The sequence below is a fragment of the Ctenocephalides felis genome, unplaced genomic scaffold, assembly GCF_003426905.1.
Source record: "Ctenocephalides felis isolate EL2017-DRISC unplaced genomic scaffold, ASM342690v1 CF-g0.4_SCAFFOLD_01492, whole genome shotgun sequence".
NCBI classification, from domain to species: domain Eukaryota; kingdom Metazoa; phylum Arthropoda; class Insecta; order Siphonaptera; family Pulicidae; genus Ctenocephalides; species Ctenocephalides felis.
In genome coordinates, this window is record NW_020537646.1 from 45,714,483 (window position 1) to 45,734,801 (window position 20,319).

The 20,319-nt window shown below is 30.5% G+C and overlaps 1 protein-coding gene across 3 annotated transcripts in view; it reads right to left on the reverse strand.

Moving 5' to 3' along the window:
- Positions 1–20,319, reverse strand: part of LOC113370244 — a 44,128-nt gene that overhangs the window by 11,700 nt on the left and 12,109 nt on the right. The window contains exons 1-2 of one of the 3 annotated variants that reach the window (XM_026610914.1): positions 8,216–8,308; positions 338–408 (exon numbers count right to left, since the gene is read on the reverse strand). In XM_026610914.1, the coding sequence (XP_026466699.1) occupies positions 338–408; positions 8,216–8,220 (76 nt within the window). In that variant the 5' untranslated portion in view covers positions 8,221–8,308. Of the gene's footprint in view, positions 1–337; positions 409–1,013; positions 1,255–8,215; positions 8,309–20,319 lie in introns of those variants that run through there. The other 2 variants (XM_026610915.1, XM_026610913.1) reach the window with 2 other exon arrangements.

The following is a 20,319-nucleotide window of genomic DNA, read 5'->3' on the forward strand; positions in this document are numbered from 1 at the left end:
TTGTGTTTACATTCGTTTGGCGTAGGCGATTCAAAACAATAATAAATAAATTCTTGATGTATATATTCTTAAAAAATATAACAAATTATAAATTAATATGTTTATTATGACAAATTTGTCTTCAAAATCAAAAAGTTTAGGTATAGGTATAACATAAGCAACTCTTAAACACCAACCCCAACACTAAATTGCGTAACTCCAGACGTGACGCTCATTGACATCAAAACAAATTCTTTTCGTCGTTTTTAATTTCGAAACCAAGGGTTGCAATTTAATCTTCAACAACACATAGAGTGAGACAATAGATGGAAGCAAATGAATGAAAACAATGACATACCTAACGGATGTAATGAATCTGGTTGATCCGGAAACTGACCATCAGTGGTGATGTCCGTTGTCATTGCGAGTCTAGACAAAATTAGAATTTATCGGTAAATCCACTATGAAATTATATATAAAAATAACTATATATAAAGGAAAATAAATAAAACTAATATGTATAAAATGCACTAAATTAATAAAACTAAAAGTCACAAAAACAAAAATACATGTTGATATTGCATAACAGCAATTAACAATTTCCGTAATCATCTCGTTCGGAAATGTCATAAACCCCTAAGACAGTGGCTTCCAATCTGTGAGGCGCGACCCTCGGGGGGGTGTATAGCTGTTTCCAAAATACTATTTACCAAAATAAACAAAAAATGTTGAAAGATATAAAATCAAAATAATTATTTAATTATTTTTCGGGTATATTTTCACATAATATCGTATATTAATTTGTAGTAATTAAATTATAATATCAGTTGAGTATATATGAAAATAGATTGTTGGCAAATTAAGAGGAGCACAACAATTTTTTTGTAAAAATGGGAGGCGCTCCGAAAAGGTTGAAAACCACTGCCCTAAGATGATCAACATTCGAACCTTGTTTTGTCAAAAATTACATAAAAACAAACTGTAAATTCACTACAACAAGCGTGACACAATCAACGATAAACCAATACACTTACGTTAATATACGCACTCATCATTTATGTTTGGACGTGACGCCGGTTCACACTTTAAAATGTCTGAATTATTTATTTGAAAACAAACATTTAGTCACATGAATTTAATTATCGTATCACGTAGGTAGTTAAAAAAAAATTTATATTCAAGTTAAATAACTTCAACCGTAAAAACAAATCATGAAAATCACTATAAAGATAAACATACACAGAATATCTACATAGAGCTCACATCTGGCATGAATGTTTGAAGCCAAGTTCACATCAGTTTGTTGGAGAACAGTTACAACACTGTTCTATAGAATGGTGGGGAGAAAAAGGTTCGCGGGAACCAATGGAAAGCCGGATTATACTCAACAACCGCATTACCAAGCAGAGTTCGAACATTGTACGAGTAACACATCTTCCGTCCCTCTCATCACAATCATTACGGGAGGCAGAAAAGTGAGAACTGCGTTGCGCCTGAGCACAGTACACATGAGCTGGCTCCCCACCATATGAGTTGAACGATGAACAAAGACATAGCTCTGTCCCGCTCAGATGCATCAAATATAATTAGGACAAGCTCACTCCAAGGTGATATTATTAATTTAATAGTAATAACAATCATTAATCAGCTATTAATATTCAAAACCATTTATAATAAAAATAACGTTTGCGTTAGCACCATTATCAGCAGTTGTAACTGTACACAAACGAGATAAACGATATGCGAACGTTGAAATTGACATGATGTGTATATTCTAGTTTACATTTGGTTGCACAACGAACGAGCTTCCCCTCAATCTGGAAATGGTTTAATCCAAGTATTAATACCTGCCGCATGAAAGAAAGCGCTCTGACGAGTAGGAATTATGTACACACATATATTCCAAATTGGGTTAGGGATTTTAATCCTAAAGGTCTTATGAATGCAATTGAACAAGAGGTATATTAAATTCTACCTTAAGACAAGTTGCTGTAAATTTTTCGATTTCTCAACATGTGTTATATAAAACATTATCTGAAATTCCAAATTTATCTGATTATTATCAAATTAATCTGATGGTGCATATGTCTAATAATCATTTTTAACTTCATGTAGGGTAGTTATTGTAATGGGCCGAAAATCGAAAATGAAAATTTTTGCATTTCCCCACGTTTTGAAGGTTTCTGAACATTTTGGCATTCCTCAGAAAAAAATGGATGCATGTGTGTGTGTTTTGTGTGTCCGCATTTTTTCGTTCGCGTTTTCGGGCGCACGGATCAACCAATTTGAATGGTTCAAAAAACATTGGATTCCTATTGATAGGGAAATATGTTGTTTAGTTGTCGGCAAAGGCAGGTCCAGCCGTTACGGAGATAAAAAGCAAAGTGTGCAGAAAATAGAAATCGAGTTTTGGAGAGAACGGAGCATCCGATTTGAATGATCTAAAAAACATTCGATTAGTAATGATTGGGAGAAGTGGTTATTAGTTTTTGGCAAAGGAAGGCCCAGCCATTTCGAAGATACAGAGCTAAATGTATAAAAAAATGCAGTTTTTGAGAGAAATAAGCATCCGAATTGAATGATTCAAAAAAAAATCTGCTTGTGTTGACAAAACAATTGCTTTTGGACAAAAAAATTCATTTCAATTTTTTTTTTTCATTTTTTTTGTATATCGAAAATAATTCAGATTTCAATATTAATTCTGGCTAAAGTTTTGAAACTCCCTTATATACTTTAAATAAATATTTTTGACTTTGTAATTCGGTTTATATAATTCTTATAAATATTACACAATGTACAGTATTTATAATATCTATTTGATATTCCTCGAACATTTCGTTACGTTACGGAAAGTTCCAGCAATTTGCCTTAAGGCACTAGTTTATTATTATTATTGAACAACGATCAGAACTTAAGATCAGATCATAGACCTATAAAAAAATCACACATTTGTTTTCTGAGCTGGCCACACAGCATGTTTGATTTTTAACTGTGATTTGTTTTAGCTTGCTTGATTTTTGAGTGTGATTTGTTTTGGCTTGCTAGATTTTTGAGTGTCATTTGTTTTAGCGTGCTAGATTATCAAATATTATAAATCACATGGGTCGAACGAATAAATCCATTTACAAAAATAGCGCACAGTCCTAACCAGCATGCTAGACAGCAGACCAAAAAGTCAACGAAATAATTTTTGTGGATGGATTCATTTGTTCGAACAAATAGGGAAGCAGTATTGACATGTGGTTTATCACATTTAAAAATCTAGCAAGCTATAACATATCTCGCTCAGAGCAAGCAAGCTTTCTCGCATCGTGATTTGAACGGTTTGAAAAACTATCATGAAATCTAAAAAAAAATCAAGCATGCTATTCAGTCTAGAAAACAGCCCTTTAATCGGTAACTATTTCGAGCTGTTTTAATTATTTACTACTAATTTGGTCGGTTTTTATAGATGGCAACCCAAACAATATCTCTATGTGAACAATTTTATTATTACAATTTCTGTAATATTGATAAATTTTTATTGATGCAGTAATGCCGGATAAGGGCTATTTTCACATATTGCTATATTTCCAAATAAAAACCTATAAAAATCTATAAACCTATCACCTATCTATAAACCGCAAATGCAATAAAATGTCTGTTAATTCTAATTGGTTCTAATTAGCAGATCCGTTTCTATAAAGTATAGATCAACAATTGTATATAAACACACATACATCCAATTTATCTAAGGACTGCCATAAGGATCACGAGATCGTGTATTTACCTTTTCACACGTGAAGCTAATTACCAAAATTATAACCATTAGTATATAACATCAAATTCATGAGCAATCATAACAGCATTAATAAACGAGATCATAAAATAGTGAATGATGCAGTAGAAATATAACAGTTTTATTTGTTCTACTTGAAACTGTTAACTTATTATATACAAAAATTTAACATATACAGGCCTAAAGTCTGTAGTTTCAACGTCGTCTGTAGTAAATTCTCCTTTCTCGTTCTTATGCGAGCTGACTATAATGCAGACTTTTCCTTTTTCAATCATATAACACATACAGTTTCACCCATACAATTCTAAAATATTTTATGCTATTTGCACAATATAACGACACAGAAGTTGCACAAACTGTTTCAGAAACATAAGTAAAATATAACTATATCGACGACAATGAATTATGGCGATGAGTCGTTGTCAGAAAAACTTGGTGTAGTATAGAAAATTATTTTTAGAGATTTGAAAGATTATTATTAAACATGTGTTAGTAGTCATATGTTATATTTATTGAAAATAAACGACGATCAATATTCCTATCCTAATATGATTCTCAATAATAATAATAATTTATTTGTATTTATACAATGTTTTATAACATTTTATTTTAGCTGAATGAAACATATCTAATGTTAGCACATATAAATAATTATATTCTTTTAAATAACCTTAATAATTATATTTTTTAAAATAAAATATTATTTATTTGAACTAATTTCGCCGTTAGAGATATATGTTATTATTAAAGCCAAATAGTGTATACAAATACATACATATATATTCTTGAAATACTTATTTGCAGACAAATAGTCAACGCAAAAAGCAATAAATAATTAACTATTTAGTATGTAGCTTTCCACCCTGTGTATGTGCATCATTCAGCACGTTAACAATTCTCGTATTACTTTTTACATTTTTATATTTTTCGTTTTTAATTTTAATTTTTTAATATGTACTTTGTTATATTTTTGTTTGTCTTTTTCCCACCCTTGAATCACCACAACCAGCTAGTATTCCAAAGCATTCGTCCCTGGATCAGCGTTTGTGAACCCCGTTGTTTCTATAAGGCATGACCTTGCATTTCGTTTTCCATTTACAATTTGTTGATCATGTGAATTAGTCATAGACCTTATATTACATGGACTGCTAGTCGAACGCATACAAAATGTAAAAAGGTGTTCTCTGTTGCGAGAGCATTCGACTGTTCTCGGCAACGCTCGTGTTCGTATTCATTTATTTAATCTATCTTGACATTTCTCGACGGCACATTTACCCTCCTAACAGAGAACATCTTCTGACATTTTTTACCTGAGAAATGTATGGCAGCCCGAGTCCCTGTAATATAAAGTCTATGGACGTCACATGTCTGCGAATATTGCCGACGACAATCGCGGACTCTCCTATTGATTAAATGTCATATGTCATATGTTTTATTTTAATAATATAATGGCAATTCCTAAAAAATGTTATTAATAATATTCAATAATATTATCATAATAGTTAATTTAATTTAAATATTATTTGTGATACTTTTATTACAATAATATAATGGCAATTATTATGGCTAATATTTTATAAGAAATGATATTAATAATATGACTTGTTATTAATGGTATTAATAATAAGAAGTGTTATTAATAATCGGGAGAGTCCGCGATTGTCGTCGGCAATATTCGTTCAGACATGTGACGTCACATACCCTTCTATGTTTGAGCACTATATACAGCGGTAAACATATGAGAACTAGCAGTCCATGTAGTGTAATGTCTATGTATTAACTACATAATTTTAACGTTTAACTTTTAGTTTGTAGTTTTATTTTATTGCTTTGTTTTTTTCCATTCAACAATGTCATTAAATTTTTATGTTTTTTCATGGTTTGGTATGAGTTGATATTTTTTATATTTGTTATATCTTCTAGTAATCTTGTAATATTATAAACTTTGTAAAATATTGTTTAGAACTTGCATGATGACACACACAGTGTCGAAACGTACATAATAAATAGTTAATTATTTATTGATTTTTATTTAGACTATTTGGCTGCAAACAAGCATTTCAAGAATATACATATTTCAACGTCGAATAAAAAAGTGTAATACTATCTATCTATCTGTATATATTACTAACTTATTTATAATGTCTTTAAATGTTCTCTTTTCTCTACAGTTTCTATAACCGGTATCTATATGTCGACTCAAATGCTACAACTTTGAACACCAATATTATCAACGTTTACTTTCGTAAAAAGTACGTAAAAGCAAATAGAAAATGTTGTGCAAGCGGTATTGATCCTCAGAAGAGGACGGATGCGGCCACTGTCCCGGATGGAATTCCTATCCCCACCCAATTTCAATATACTGGAGAATCAGAAGATCTATAGTCTGTTCTGTTGCAATCGCTACTCAAAAGGAAAATTCTTTTGTGAGAGGCTTACGTTATTCATGATGGATTTATGTAATTTGTTATTGGTATAGGTATAACTTTCATGACTGATACCTGACCTATAATGCGACGACCTACTAATGAATTATTTACAATACGGAATATACATGTTATACAAATACGCAGTACAGATATTAACTGGTTTATAATATAATATAACCTATAGTATATTTATAGATAGTACCCTCTAAATCTAAAAGTATTTACTATAACAACAAAGTTCTATAAAATTAGATATTTTTAATGATTTTATTTTTCAAACTAAAATAATTGAACTGAATTTCCAATAGCTTAAAGTACCTGAAGCAGGAGGTATCCACGAAACGTAGAAAATATTTATAAATGTTTGAAGTAAAACTTCTTTAGGCGCGACTAGGGTGTAAATCCGTACAAATGCAACGGAAGTGCGTTACGGCAGATAAGATAAGATAAGAATCGAGTGCCAATGATTCGTCATTCGCTCTCGATGAAATCATTTCTATACGGGTCGATTGTGATTAGTCGTCGCGTATGTGAATAGAGATCCGTCGTTGTATGCGTACTGGCGTCAACGTTGTATGCGTACCGATATCAACAAGGAAATCAGCATAGATAAATAAACATTTTAAAGTTACATCGTAGTACAAATGTTGATTTAATGAAAAATGCCTGAATCAGAAGAATATTTTACACTGTTCCTTAATATTTTGCCATGTTTCTTTCGAAATTATTTCTATATTATTCGTAGTTTCTATAAGTTATTAAAATGGAAAATATTTTTTAGGCAAGACAGATATTACAGCTGTTCAAATAATCAGATTATATAAGCAAAACTACAAGCAGTCAATGAATGTATGTTAATTTTAGTTACATGAAGTTCTTCAAACACAATTGCATGATGGGTGAAGTTGCAAAAACAAATTTTGTTTAGGCGTTGTTTAACATAATCCACTGTGTAAACGAATATTATAGAAGTTATTATTTCAACAAATATTATAGAAGTTATTAATCAGCAATTACTTCATTTCTCTAATAAAAGTTCATTTCTAAATGCTAATTACAATGACAAACCGATCATGTCATATTTGATGTATGACTTTAATTACATCATTGTTTTTAAATATTATACATATTTTTAATGCTATTATAAATATATTATTTATAATTTATCATTATATAAATGTGTATAATGGTTGACACTAATAAATATGTGCATCACGAGTGTTACCATATTATTAATAAACATTATTCAAAATTGTTATATCATGTATTTATTTTTACTCAAATGCCACCTTCTACAGTAGCAAATAAGTTTTACTTCAATCGCGTGTGAACCTTACGCGCACTCCTTTTTTCTTATCAAAATTATTTACACGCGTATAATCTATAAACTATGGGGCCAATTCTCCGATAAAATAGACAGTAACATAGCGTTGTTATGACTCATTTTTCATAGACCTTATAATACAAGTATAAGATCTTTTTTGCATGTAATTTCTTGGCAAAAACTGTCAAAATGCTATGTATTTGCTATGCGATCAGACCTTAGTTCACGTATGTGTTATCATGACTCATCAGAAAGAGGCAGTTGTAATAACATTTTTTTGCGTTTTCTAGGTTAGGTTTTATTAGGCAAGTTTTTACTACAAATTTATATGAAGAAAGAAGCGTAACATAGCGTTACCATATCAATGCTATGTTACGGTCTATTGTATCGTAGATTTGGCCTTTATATATAGTTTTAAAAGAACTATAACTGAATCATCATCAAAATTATAACAGATTTACAAGGGCATTGTTTATTTAAAAATGACGTTTTATTCTTTATATTTAATCTATTAGTCATATGATAAAATTTATCATATATTTATACAGATAATACGACTAACTTCTAATGCTTATGCTATCAAAATATTCAGCGCTAATGTAGATAACCTAAAATTAATATCATTCATTTCGCCTACTACGATGCCACTGTACTGTCATTTATCTTATCGCTCTATAATAATAATTTGAGTTTGCAAGTACTAACCTCATAGCCTTGAACAATTTCCAAAGTTTCCACAAAAACACGTAATTAACAATACGTGAATATATTCACAAATAATAATGCAATAACATCAACACATATTCAATAATTGACGTCAGTGTTGGTATAGTTTAATACGCAGTGTGCCGGAATGATGAAGCATGGGCCAAACCAATGTTGTGTGCGAGGGGAGGCCCGCTCGACGTATAATATTCTACGTTCTCGTTACAGGCTACAGATATAATAATAATGCCAGTGGGACTATAGCTTATATTGCCAAACCTTGAATGATTACCTGATAAATAATTCTCTTAGATTTATCTGAAACAACAATTAGAAAATAGGTTATAATTTAAAAAATCGTGATTCGATTATGGCTAAAAACTAAGAGAAAAATTACTTACATAATTTTTTTTAAAGATACTGAGTATTGCTAATTTAAGTACAATAATCTAACTCATTAAAGTTTCGGTTTATTTATAAATACAGTTGAACCCCGTTAAGACGATCATGCTTAATACGATTTCTCTTTTAAACGCTCACTGCGTTTTAAAACATACGTCCCTATCACGTTTAACACGCGTTTTTATTCCTATTCCTTAAAAATCGTCTTAACCGGGTTTTACCATTGTTATATTTTGACGCATAATTAGAGATGCTTAATTTAAAATTTATGTATAAATTAAAATATTATTCTAGATAACAAGTATATAAACTTATAACTGATAACAAAAGATAATAGCAAAAGCAACTATAACTTTGAGTTGAATATATTTCTCACGCCGCACAATATAATACAATAGCACCATGACTTCGCAGTTTTACAAAATATGTCGTATTGAATTAGAAACTAGTGGTGCATGACATCGTGACTTAAGACAAATTGCTGGAACTTCTCGTACCGTAATTACGGAACTTTTCGTACAGTAATTTAAGCTTTTTAAAAGCTTTAACAAAATTTGAAAACTGAAAATATTAGGTTTTTGAGAATTTTTGAAACAAATTGACTTTTTTTGAATATTTTTTGCTTTAATTTTTTTTAAAACTAAGATGTTTTTTTTCAATGCAATTGTTCTATGTAGCTATTTCAGAGGCAAAATATTGAAGCGCATAAGCGCCGCGTCACAGTCTTACGATTAAAATTATAAATCTTGGTACGGAACCCATGGATATGTGAACAAAATTTGTACGACTGAACCTGCTTTACCAAAAATTTAAAGTGTTCTTCATTTTGTCAATGCAAGTAAATTGTTTTTTGAATCATTCAAATCGTTCACTCCGCTCTCTCAAAAAATGAATTACCATTATTGGTACTTTTTGCCCCGTATCTTCGAAATGGCTAGACCTGCCTTCGCTAAAAACTAATCAGCACGTCTCTCCATCAATAGGAATCGAATGTGTTTTGAATCATTCGAATCGGTTGATTCGTGTTCGCGAAATCGTCGACGGAAAATTGTATCCTCACATACATACATTGACACACACACACACACATGCATCAATTTTTACTAAAGAATGTCAAAATGTTCAGAAACATTTGAAACGTAAAGATTGTAGTGGTATCCACCCCTTTGTAATAATTATAAATAATATTATAAATTACTATATAACGGCCAGAATATGAACAACGCAGTTAGTATTACTCATAGCTAACATTGTAAGCTTGCAGTAACCTTGCAAGTGTTGATAAAATTCCTTTTGAAACCACAAACTGTGCCTTACGATTAAGTAAAGCGTAGTTTCTGACTCACATATAACGAACATTCTAGAAAATTGCGTCATACCTGTTTATTTAAATACTCCTTATTTGGCATCATGGTCTCCTAATAAAAATCAACAAAATTATGCCTGATTACTATGAATTTTTCAAATCCTATTTATCGGACAGAACTTTTCGGACAAAAGTAGGCAGGCAGGTATCGACATTTCGCAAAATTGAAGCCGGGGTCCCCCAGGGAAGTGCTCTGGGGCCTATTTTGTATATCATTTATACCCATGATATTCCGACTTGCAACGGCACCCTTACAGGAACTTTTGCTGACGACACTGTTATAATGGCTACCGACTCTAATCCTATTGTAGCCAGCAAGATACTCCAAGAGCATCTAGACTCAATTGAACTCTGGTCCAAAAAATGGAGGGTAAAAATTAATGAAAGCAAGTCGTGCCACATAACCTTCACGCTGAAAAAGGGTAAATGCCCTCCTGTCAGCATGAATAACAAGGCTATACCAGAGGTCTCCAACATCAAATATCTCGGTATTCACTTGGACCATAAAATAAACTGGATACAACATATAAACCAAAAAATAAAAGAGATACGAAGCAAAGTCAGGTCACTGTATTGGTTAATAGGACATCACTCCAAGCTGTCGCTGTACAACAAACTTCTTATTTACAAATCTTCCATTAAACCTATATGAACCTATGGAGTCGAGCTCTGGGGATGCGCCAGCAAAACCAGAATCAAGGCCTTACAGAGACAGCAATCAAAAATTTTACGACTTATCACAAGCGCGCCTTGGTATGTATCCAACGAAATCTTGCATAATGACCTCCATATGGAAACAGTACAAGAAGTGATCAGTAAAAGAAGCATATCTCACTTTGCCCGGCTACATAACCACGTAAATTCCATCATACAACCGCTGCTGTTGGACTCTCAACCCAGAAGACTCAAGAAGAAACAACCGGCAGATCTTCTCTAAGTGTCTAGTAATCCTCATTGGAGGGTTATCTACCATGCCAACTTGTATACTCAAGTGCAACTCTACTTGAGTTAATATTGAACCAAACAGCCATAGAACAACAATATGTTCTGATTGCTGTTGGATAATGTTAAAAAAAAAAAAAAAAAAATACTCCTTATTTAAGGTTCTGGATGATACAATAAACAGTCAGTATGAGTAAGGGTCAGTATGAGTCAAGATCAGTATGGATTAAGATCAATATAGTTCAGTTGTAATCAAGTTATAATAATGTTCAGATCTTTATGAGTTAGAAATATTTAGTAATCAATGGAATTATATTTAAGTTCAGTGTCCAAGTTATATGTAAAGTGTACAAGAATCATTAAATAAGCGTATACATCAAAAGTCTTCATCTGTTTTACTGATTCGCTTTCACAGTTTGGTACCAGCTTGATACTTAGCAGCAGGAAGAACCTACATTTTGTTGGCTCCGTTGCTGGATGAGGCACAACAAGATATACAAAAAATTTCATTTTCGATTTCTTGCTATTATTATAACTACTCTACGGGAAATTAATAATATTTATTTCTGCAATTTATATTGTATCGAAAAGCCGTGAAAACAATTAGCATAATGAACGTTATTTATGAAATTTTCCAAAAATAAAAATTTACATTAAGACAGTACTTCATTAGCCCAATGTTTCAGAATTAGTAATTAGTATAATTAGTAAAAAAACTGAAGAATTTAAATAGTATTATATTAAATATGTATACAGTTTGTTTTACTGATCTAACCATGAAAATAAATTAATACAATTAATACCATCAACCGACATCCGGTTGAACGACCTGCATTGTATTAAAGCTGAATGTTAAAATCCCTATTCCAGGGTACACTCGTGGGTATGGTATGTCTGCTTCGTTGTCAAAGAACGAAAGCTTCGCCTTTATCGAACGATAACTCGGAAAGTTATAACGGTGCGGACTCCCCTCGCCAGCGGAATGGTTTCGCCCGATCTCTGAAAGTGTGTTGCCGGCTGCGGTATACAGTATACACGACGAGCGTGCAGTTATATGGGGGGGACTATATATAATCATAAATACATTCAAACTCTCATACCGACCTTGTAATTCTGAACAGCTCTACACAGCACGCATACAATTACAATGATATTACAGAATTGTATATTTTATCACTGTCAGCGATTAGATGAAAGAATGTAAACTTTTTATGTATAAAAGTAAATTATCTTCGTGTTAGAAACGGATAAAAGCATTTTGGTGTAATTAGCATTAAGATATTATGCTTAACGTTCTTGCTGTTGAATTTTTTGTTTGTTTAAGCATGAGGCATTTCGATTATTTACTTATTTATAAGTTATGCTATATATGTAAATAATGGAACTGAAACCATTCCATCACTTTAACTAAAAGAATGTAAATATTATTTTTACAGGTAATTTTGGTAGATTTTTGAAATTAATAATGCTATAAAATTATTACATAAATATCAACCGATAAATTTGGTTTGGGTATTAACTGAATATCGATGTATTCGGTTAATACTTTGTAAAAAATATAAATATTTCAATAAAATTACCGTATTTAACTGGTTATATTAAAATATTTATATTTGGCTAAATGTTTTTTTTAACTTCCCGTAGGGTAGTAACAGTAATGGGCCAAAAATCAAAAATATTTTTTTTGCATATCTTCACGTTTTGAAGGTTTCTGAACATTTTGTCATACCTCAGAAAATATGGATGTGTGTGTTTTGTATGTCGGCATTTTTTCGTCGACGTTTTCGGGCGCACGGATCAACCGATTTAAATGGTTCAAAAAACATTCGATTCCTATTGATAGGGAGATGTGCTGATTAGTTTTTGGCAAAGGCAGGTCCGAAAATACAAATCGAGTTTTTGAGAGAACGGAGTATCCGATTTGAATGATCCAGAAAACATTAAATTAGTAATGATTGAGCGAAGTAATGATTAGTTTTTGGCAAATGCAGGCCCAGCCATTTCGAAGATACAGAGCTAAATGTGCAAAAAATGGCAGTTTTTGTGAGAACTAAGCGTCCGATTTGAATAATTCAAAGAACTTTCTGCTTGTTTTAACAAAATCATCGCTTTAAAAAAAAAATTGTTTCAATTTTTTAAAAAAATTTTCTTTGTATATCGAAAATAATTCAGAATTTAATTTTAATTCTGACTAAAGTTCTAATATCTTTTAAACAAATTATAAATTTATCTTTGCAATTCAGTTTTTATAATTCTTATAAATATTAGACAATGTTACAACATTTATAATAATCTATTTGAAAACATTTAATATGCCTCGAACATTTCGTTACGGTATGGGAAGTACCAGCAATTTGCCATAAAACACGATGCCATACATCACTAGTTTAGTATAAATCTTAAACAATATATCATTATTTGTGTATTGCAGTAATTCGAATTGCAAAACTATTTATAATAAAACTTGTTTTTAATTTCCCCTTAGTTAAGTTATTGTAATCTCAAAAAAATCGAAAATGAAAATGTCTGTATATCTTTACGCTTTAAAACCTTCTGAGCATTTTGGCTTATCTTAGAACAAAAGCGGATGTATGTATGCATGTGTTTATATATGCCAATTTTATTGATTCAAAAAAAAATAGTTCATTCCTATTGTTGGAGAAACGTGCTTATTAGTTTTTGACCAAGGCATATCGAGCCGTTTTGAAGATACGAAGCAAAAAGTGTCAAAATGGCAATTCAGTTTCTGAGAAGACGTAGCGTCCGATTTCCATGACGAAGTGCAGGTCTATCAGTTATAGAAGAAGTTAAAAAAATTATTTGGCTGTCAAGATTGATCATTTGATATATGCACATCTAATTATCAGATATTTTATAGAGATTTTAATAATAAGGACAAATTTTGTATCCAATTCCTTTCAAACTCTTTTCAAAAAATACAAAATTTTCAAAAAAAAAAATTAAAATCGATTTTTTCCAAAATTTTCAAAAAAATCAAAAATGTTAAAAAATAATTATGATTTTCAGAAAAAACTTTACAATATTTTTGATATCTTAAATTACGATTTGGGAAGTTCCAAGAATTTACATTAAGGAATGATGCTATGTACCACTTAGTTTAAGACTTGTAAAAATTCATTTTTTATTTTTTAAATGTGGAAATTAAAAATCGTTTAAAACCAAACAGTCATTAAAAATTAAATTAAACATTCACCAAAACTTATAAAAGATAATACAATGAGTTATATTGTTTGAACCTGAGAAGTTTATCAAACAAGGCTCAGCTCGCCTTTAGCAATTAACATTTTTAACAATTCACATGTACTGTTGTTTTTCAGAAATTAGAAATTCATTATAATTTTACTTATAATGATATTCATAGTTTCGAGCTAATGAATAAAATAATTTATAACTTGACTATAAAATTTAAAATAAATTAACTATTTTATTAATCGTTCCTAACTAACTTAAATTTAATTTGTAAATAAGTTAATAATTTTCTTATATGTTCAAAATATCAAGTTTTGAAAATATTTTTTTCTTGAATTTGTATAATTTCCAGTTTTTTTACAAGTTAAAAATTTACAATAATAATCAGAAAATAATGTAAATTTTACTCATTGTTTTACAGTGGGTAATTGAATTTTAAACTTTTCATATGTTAGAAGTATTAGAGGTTTTCCGATCTATAAACAATACTTGCATATTCTTGAAATTTAAATAGTATTCATTATACTAAAATAATACGATTAAAATTTAAATAAAATACTGCTGCGAATGTTTATTCAAAATAGCTTTGTGTGTATTAAATATAAGCATTCTATGAATAATAAAAATAAAATTACGAATTCAGCTAATCGCATATCGTAGTCTTTTGTTGTTATTCAAAACATGGCGATATGACGTGGCGCAAATCTGCAACATATTTAGAATTCAAAACTGAAATGCTGATTTCAATACATTTGAATAATTTATTTTACTCACATATGTTCAGTGCGGCTAGCAATACTTCTCAAAATTTCATCTGGAAGGAGTTCCTTTTCGAAAATTTTATGGACTGTCACAAATAATGGAAAACTGAAATAGATTATATCATATCTCTTGAATTTGCTGTTGTAGTAACTTATTCAAGTCGATTAGAGAGCAAAATATAGCATATTATAGAAACATCTAAAACGCATTGAAATTTTCAGAATAAAATGATGTGTTAAATTATATATATGAAGAAATTAAATTAGAATAACATATACTGAACAAATAACTGTGTTCATTATTTTGAACTTGAAATAAACTGATATTTTCTGCAGTACAAGAAAAACATTTTTTTTTATTTATGAAAAATATATATTTTTTTGAAAAATTTAAATTCTGGAACATATAATCAATTTTAAAAGTTAACGGATTTATGAATTTTAATTAGTTTCTACTTATACATTTTATAATATGCAGTATGAAAATAATATTTTTTATAATTTTTAAGAAATTGTCTGAGACTGTATTCATATTTTTGAACTTAAAAAAAATTGAAATTTTTGAACAATTTGGAAAATATTTTTTTAATTTTTTGAAAAATATAATTTTTCTAAAAAAATTAAATTCTGGAACAAGTAATAATATTAATATTTTTGGTTTTTACAATTTACAGATTTATGATTTTTAATTTATTTTCACTTATACATTTGTAATATGTTAGTAAGTTGAACCAAAAAAACGAAAATGTTGTTTTAATATTCACTATTCAATATATGCAGATATATTTTCAATTTTCCTTTATCGTATACACTAAAAGCTAAGTTTTTTATATAAAAACACAGAACCAATAACAATAATTTTGTATGCTTTTATAGTTTACAACTTTTACCTGTTAACACAATCTTCGTGAACAATTGCATTATAAGTTTCTCTGGCGATATGGGGGCCTTGTAGCCGATTTCCATGCAGTAATTCCTGCTCCAGTTCTTCTACTGTCTTACCAGTTCTGGCAAATTCTTCAGAAAGACGCCTGTGGCGACCAACTATTCCAGCAAATAAAATAATCAGTAGCATTTTGGCTTAAGGTAAGTTACAACAACTTTCCGATACATGTAATAATCGACTTAATCAACAATAATTAACAACTGACTATCGTAAACCTATAATATTTTAGTACGTTATTTCAGAATACGAAATCTATCGTTATACAAAGTTTCATCCAAAATTACCAAGCAAAATTTTTTCAACATTAAAGGACGATCTTTACCAAAAACTTTATTCGATTCTAAAATCGATTCAAAATTGCGGTTTGACTTTTCTTCTAATTACAAAGAAACGGCTTAGCCCATTATCGTCGCTGACTAACGATAGTCCTTATCGAGATACATCGAATGGCTTTTAAATTTTTGAAATTAATCCAGCCGTTTTTAAGGAAACGTTGACGAAAAGTAGAAAAGGCTCTATGCACACATATTCATACATACTTTCCATATTTGGTCTCATTCGATTTAGAATGACTAGAAACGTCGAGAAAACATATAATTAGCAAATAGGATTTTTGTTTTAATATATCCAATATCAATAAAAGCCGGCGATCAATAAAAGTTTAAAACTTTCCGAGGGCTGAGTTAACTCCCCTGGCTGTGAGACAAGAAAATACAAACTTCTATGCTTCAACATGTGAAGAGTAGTATGGAAACAAGAAATCTTCACAAACGAAAGCAGAGAACGGTCACGAATTTAGAACCGAAGGTAGTGAGACGGCTGCGATCATTATCGTATCGTAGTAGTTAGGGCTACATAAATATAGAGAACAATAGAGAAAAATCGCAGACATTAGATATGTTCAAGATATAACTGTTGAAACCGAATTTACTTTACATAATTTCAAGCGGAAGAGCTATATATTTCTGTACTGTTTTAACGTGCTAACATAAACTACACAATACTGATGTTGGTTTCTATTGCACTAGACTTGTAAAGTAAACATTGCTATAACTAATTGTATTGAATTTAATTACTGAAACTCAAAATAATCACTGAGATAATGATTAGAGGATTAATTTAAAATCATTATTCATTTTTTTTTTTTTTTTTTTAATTTTGAATATTGATGAGAAACAGATGCCGATAAGTCTATTCAAACCACGTCTATTCATTATGACGTCTAGTATTGCTTAAATATACTTTTTATAGTATAAGTATAAATGCTTATAGATAAAACTGTTAGTGCATAAACTAATTTAACATATGGAAAACAAAACTTATTTCACCAGACTTACGAAGCAAACATGGCCATAACTATTTTCTTTAACTATAATTAATGAAACTATTTAATCTTTAAACAAAATGAAAATAATCACTGTTGATCATCATTAGAAGAATTATTTGGAATCATGATGCATTTTATCTGCAGATGAGAAATAGATGCCAAGGGTCTATTCAAACTGTCTATTCAATTTGTTAAGAAATAGTTCTTAAAAGAATTTGTACAAGCGGTGTCTAATAATGCTTTTTTTAATTTCAAGTGAAAGTATCTAAGTATGTGCCATATCTCGAATATCTCTCCAGAAAGCAAAGTTTTTATATTAAAAGCGAACGGTTTGGACTCACACTTTACCAAAATTTTACCTACACAATTATTGTGATAATGCAAATAATAAAACGTATTCAATAATCAGTTACCCTATACTCATATTCTATTTATTCTCTAAACCATTTATTTAGAAAAAGGTAAAATAGCTTAGGGTTGTACGTACTATTGCACGACGATACCAGATCGGCAAGTCCGCACGATTCGAAGAACGTGGAGAGACGACTCTGCGGGTGAAACACATCAATGAAGCGAATCATTTCCAGTATGCCAGCCCGCAGTATGGCCCCCTTCGTGCATTGGCCCTGTCCCAAGGCGTCAGCAAAACCAGCCGCGCACGCTACTATGCCCTGTGGAGCATCAAAACAGAACGTGAGAGAAAACATATAGCTTGTGCTCGCGCTCTGTCTGTCGCATTCTGTTGACGTCAACGGTTGCCAAGAGCTGGTTCAAGTTATATATTTATTTATTCAATTCCAATTGCAACCAATTGACAAAATGGTATCAAAGTAATTGAATTGCTAATGGCGTATAAAATTCCGATCTTAAGCAAATTGATTGAAATTTCCGTTTCAAACGCATATTATAGATAAAGATAAAAACTAGTGGTGCATGGCATTGTGCCTTAAAGCAAATTGCTACTGTAATTGAATATTCGAGGAATAAAAATAATCAAAAATTGATCAATGATCAATGAATTTCAAGTATATTAAATAAGTTTTAGATTTTTTGCAATTCAAAATTTTGTATATTTTTGAATATCAAAATTCGAATAATATTAATTTTGAAATATTATCTATAATATAAAAATGAATCGCAAAATGTGTTGATAAGCGCATAACTCAATAACGCCTGGACCAATATGGCCAATTCTTTTTTTTAAATGTTAGTTGATGTCCCAGGATGATTCTTAAGTAGAATTAATTTGAGTTTTAATTGTTTTATAATGCGTCAATAAATAAGGTGAATTAGAGAATTTATAAAGGTAAACTGATGGACGGGTAAAATGGTAGAGAGAAAAACTGGTAGATAGGCGAATATGTAGACGAATAAACAGGCTGACAGGTTGATTGGTAAACATGTAGAATGGAATGACAAATAAATTTGTAGGCCGGTAAAATGGTAGATTGATAAACGGGTTTATAGGTAAATTAGTAGACAAATTGTTGAATAGGTAAATTTTTGAACATCTTTGTTCAACTTTTTAATTTGAACTAAATCACGGCAAAGCGTGAAGGGGTACAGCTAGTATAATATAATTTTATAAAATAATATTAATTTTGAAAACTAGCTTGCATGTCTCCCTACCATACGAATCGAATGTTTATTGAATCATTCTAATCGGATGCTTCATTCTCCAAAAATATCTATTTATTGCACTTTTCGCTTCGTATCTACAAAATATATTTGCTATAGCTGCGAATGCCTTTTCCAAAAACTAATCAGCACATGTCCCCACCAATAGCAATCAAATTTTTTTTATCATTCTAATCAAATGCTTCATTATCTCAAAAACGGTTAATTTTTGCCCTTTTTGTTGGACCCGCCTTTGCCAATATACACACACGCACACAAATTCATCATTTTTTTAAGGTATGCCGAATTATTCAGGAAGCTTGTAACGTATACATGTATGTAAAAATAAAATCTATTATTTTCGATTTTTTTGCGATTACTATAACTTGCCCTAGGGTACCTTAATAATTAAACCGTTTGAAATCTGCGAGTGTAAAATTTCAAGTACTTTAAAATATATAATTTGCAAACTCTAAAAAAAACTCAATATTTTGAAAATTTTCAATTTTATTCCAAATTTCAATGAGATTTTTAATGTTTAGTAAATTAAAATAGATCTGACTTCCTTAGTTATTTTTATAAATATTGGAATTTTCTAAATTTAAATTCTTAAAAAATGTTTAAATGTTGTCTCAAACTAAAAAAAAGTTGCATTTGCTTGAGACTGTTTTTCTATTAACTTAACATTTAGCATTTCAGCGCCCAAGTTTTTTATTTACGTATTTTTGCCGTGCCTGCTTTAAACTTGAACTATCTCCGTGCGATACCCCTCGTTATTTTGTGACCCCTATAAATTGAAACAGCGTCAACGAAGGGGCATGTCAAACTTGTAATCCAACGTTGTTGAAAACGCATCTAATACACTAATTCACGTACTTGGGACCATAGTATATTGTTTATTTCGAGGCGCATATTTCATGAATGTAGTGTTCCATGGCAACACCATGCATCCATTATATTTATGTATGGAAGCATCTATCATTTGTACTTGCTAACACTAAGAAGAGAGTTCTTTCCTCATTGTCAGATACGAGTAGCTCATCTGCAACTATGTTACTTCAAATTTAGCCGCCTGATAGTGCTCTACGATGATCTACATTCATAAATTAGTTTGCGGCATTTGTATATAAAGACTACTTCCGCCTCTTGTAAACAGAAGCTATTAAGCTATATTCTAGCATAAACGAGAACCGCATCCGGGCAAACATAATATCGACCAAAGTTGGAGAAACGTGTGCTAGCAACGCTTGTTTTAAAATCGCGTTTTTCAACTTTTCGTCGTAGTATGAGTGCGTGTACTGTATACAAAGTACGTATGTGGGTGTAGAATAGAACGGAACATGGTATTTGAAGAGAGAAGAGATTATATACTGATTCTCTGTCATCTACTATATCATGCTATAACAGAGCAAAAACGTTCAACTTTTTATTATTGTTGAATATGATTATATACCCATTGGTTATATTGCACCAATTATTTCAAGCAAAATATACTTTTATTCAAATATTCATTTCCTCATTCATATATTTATT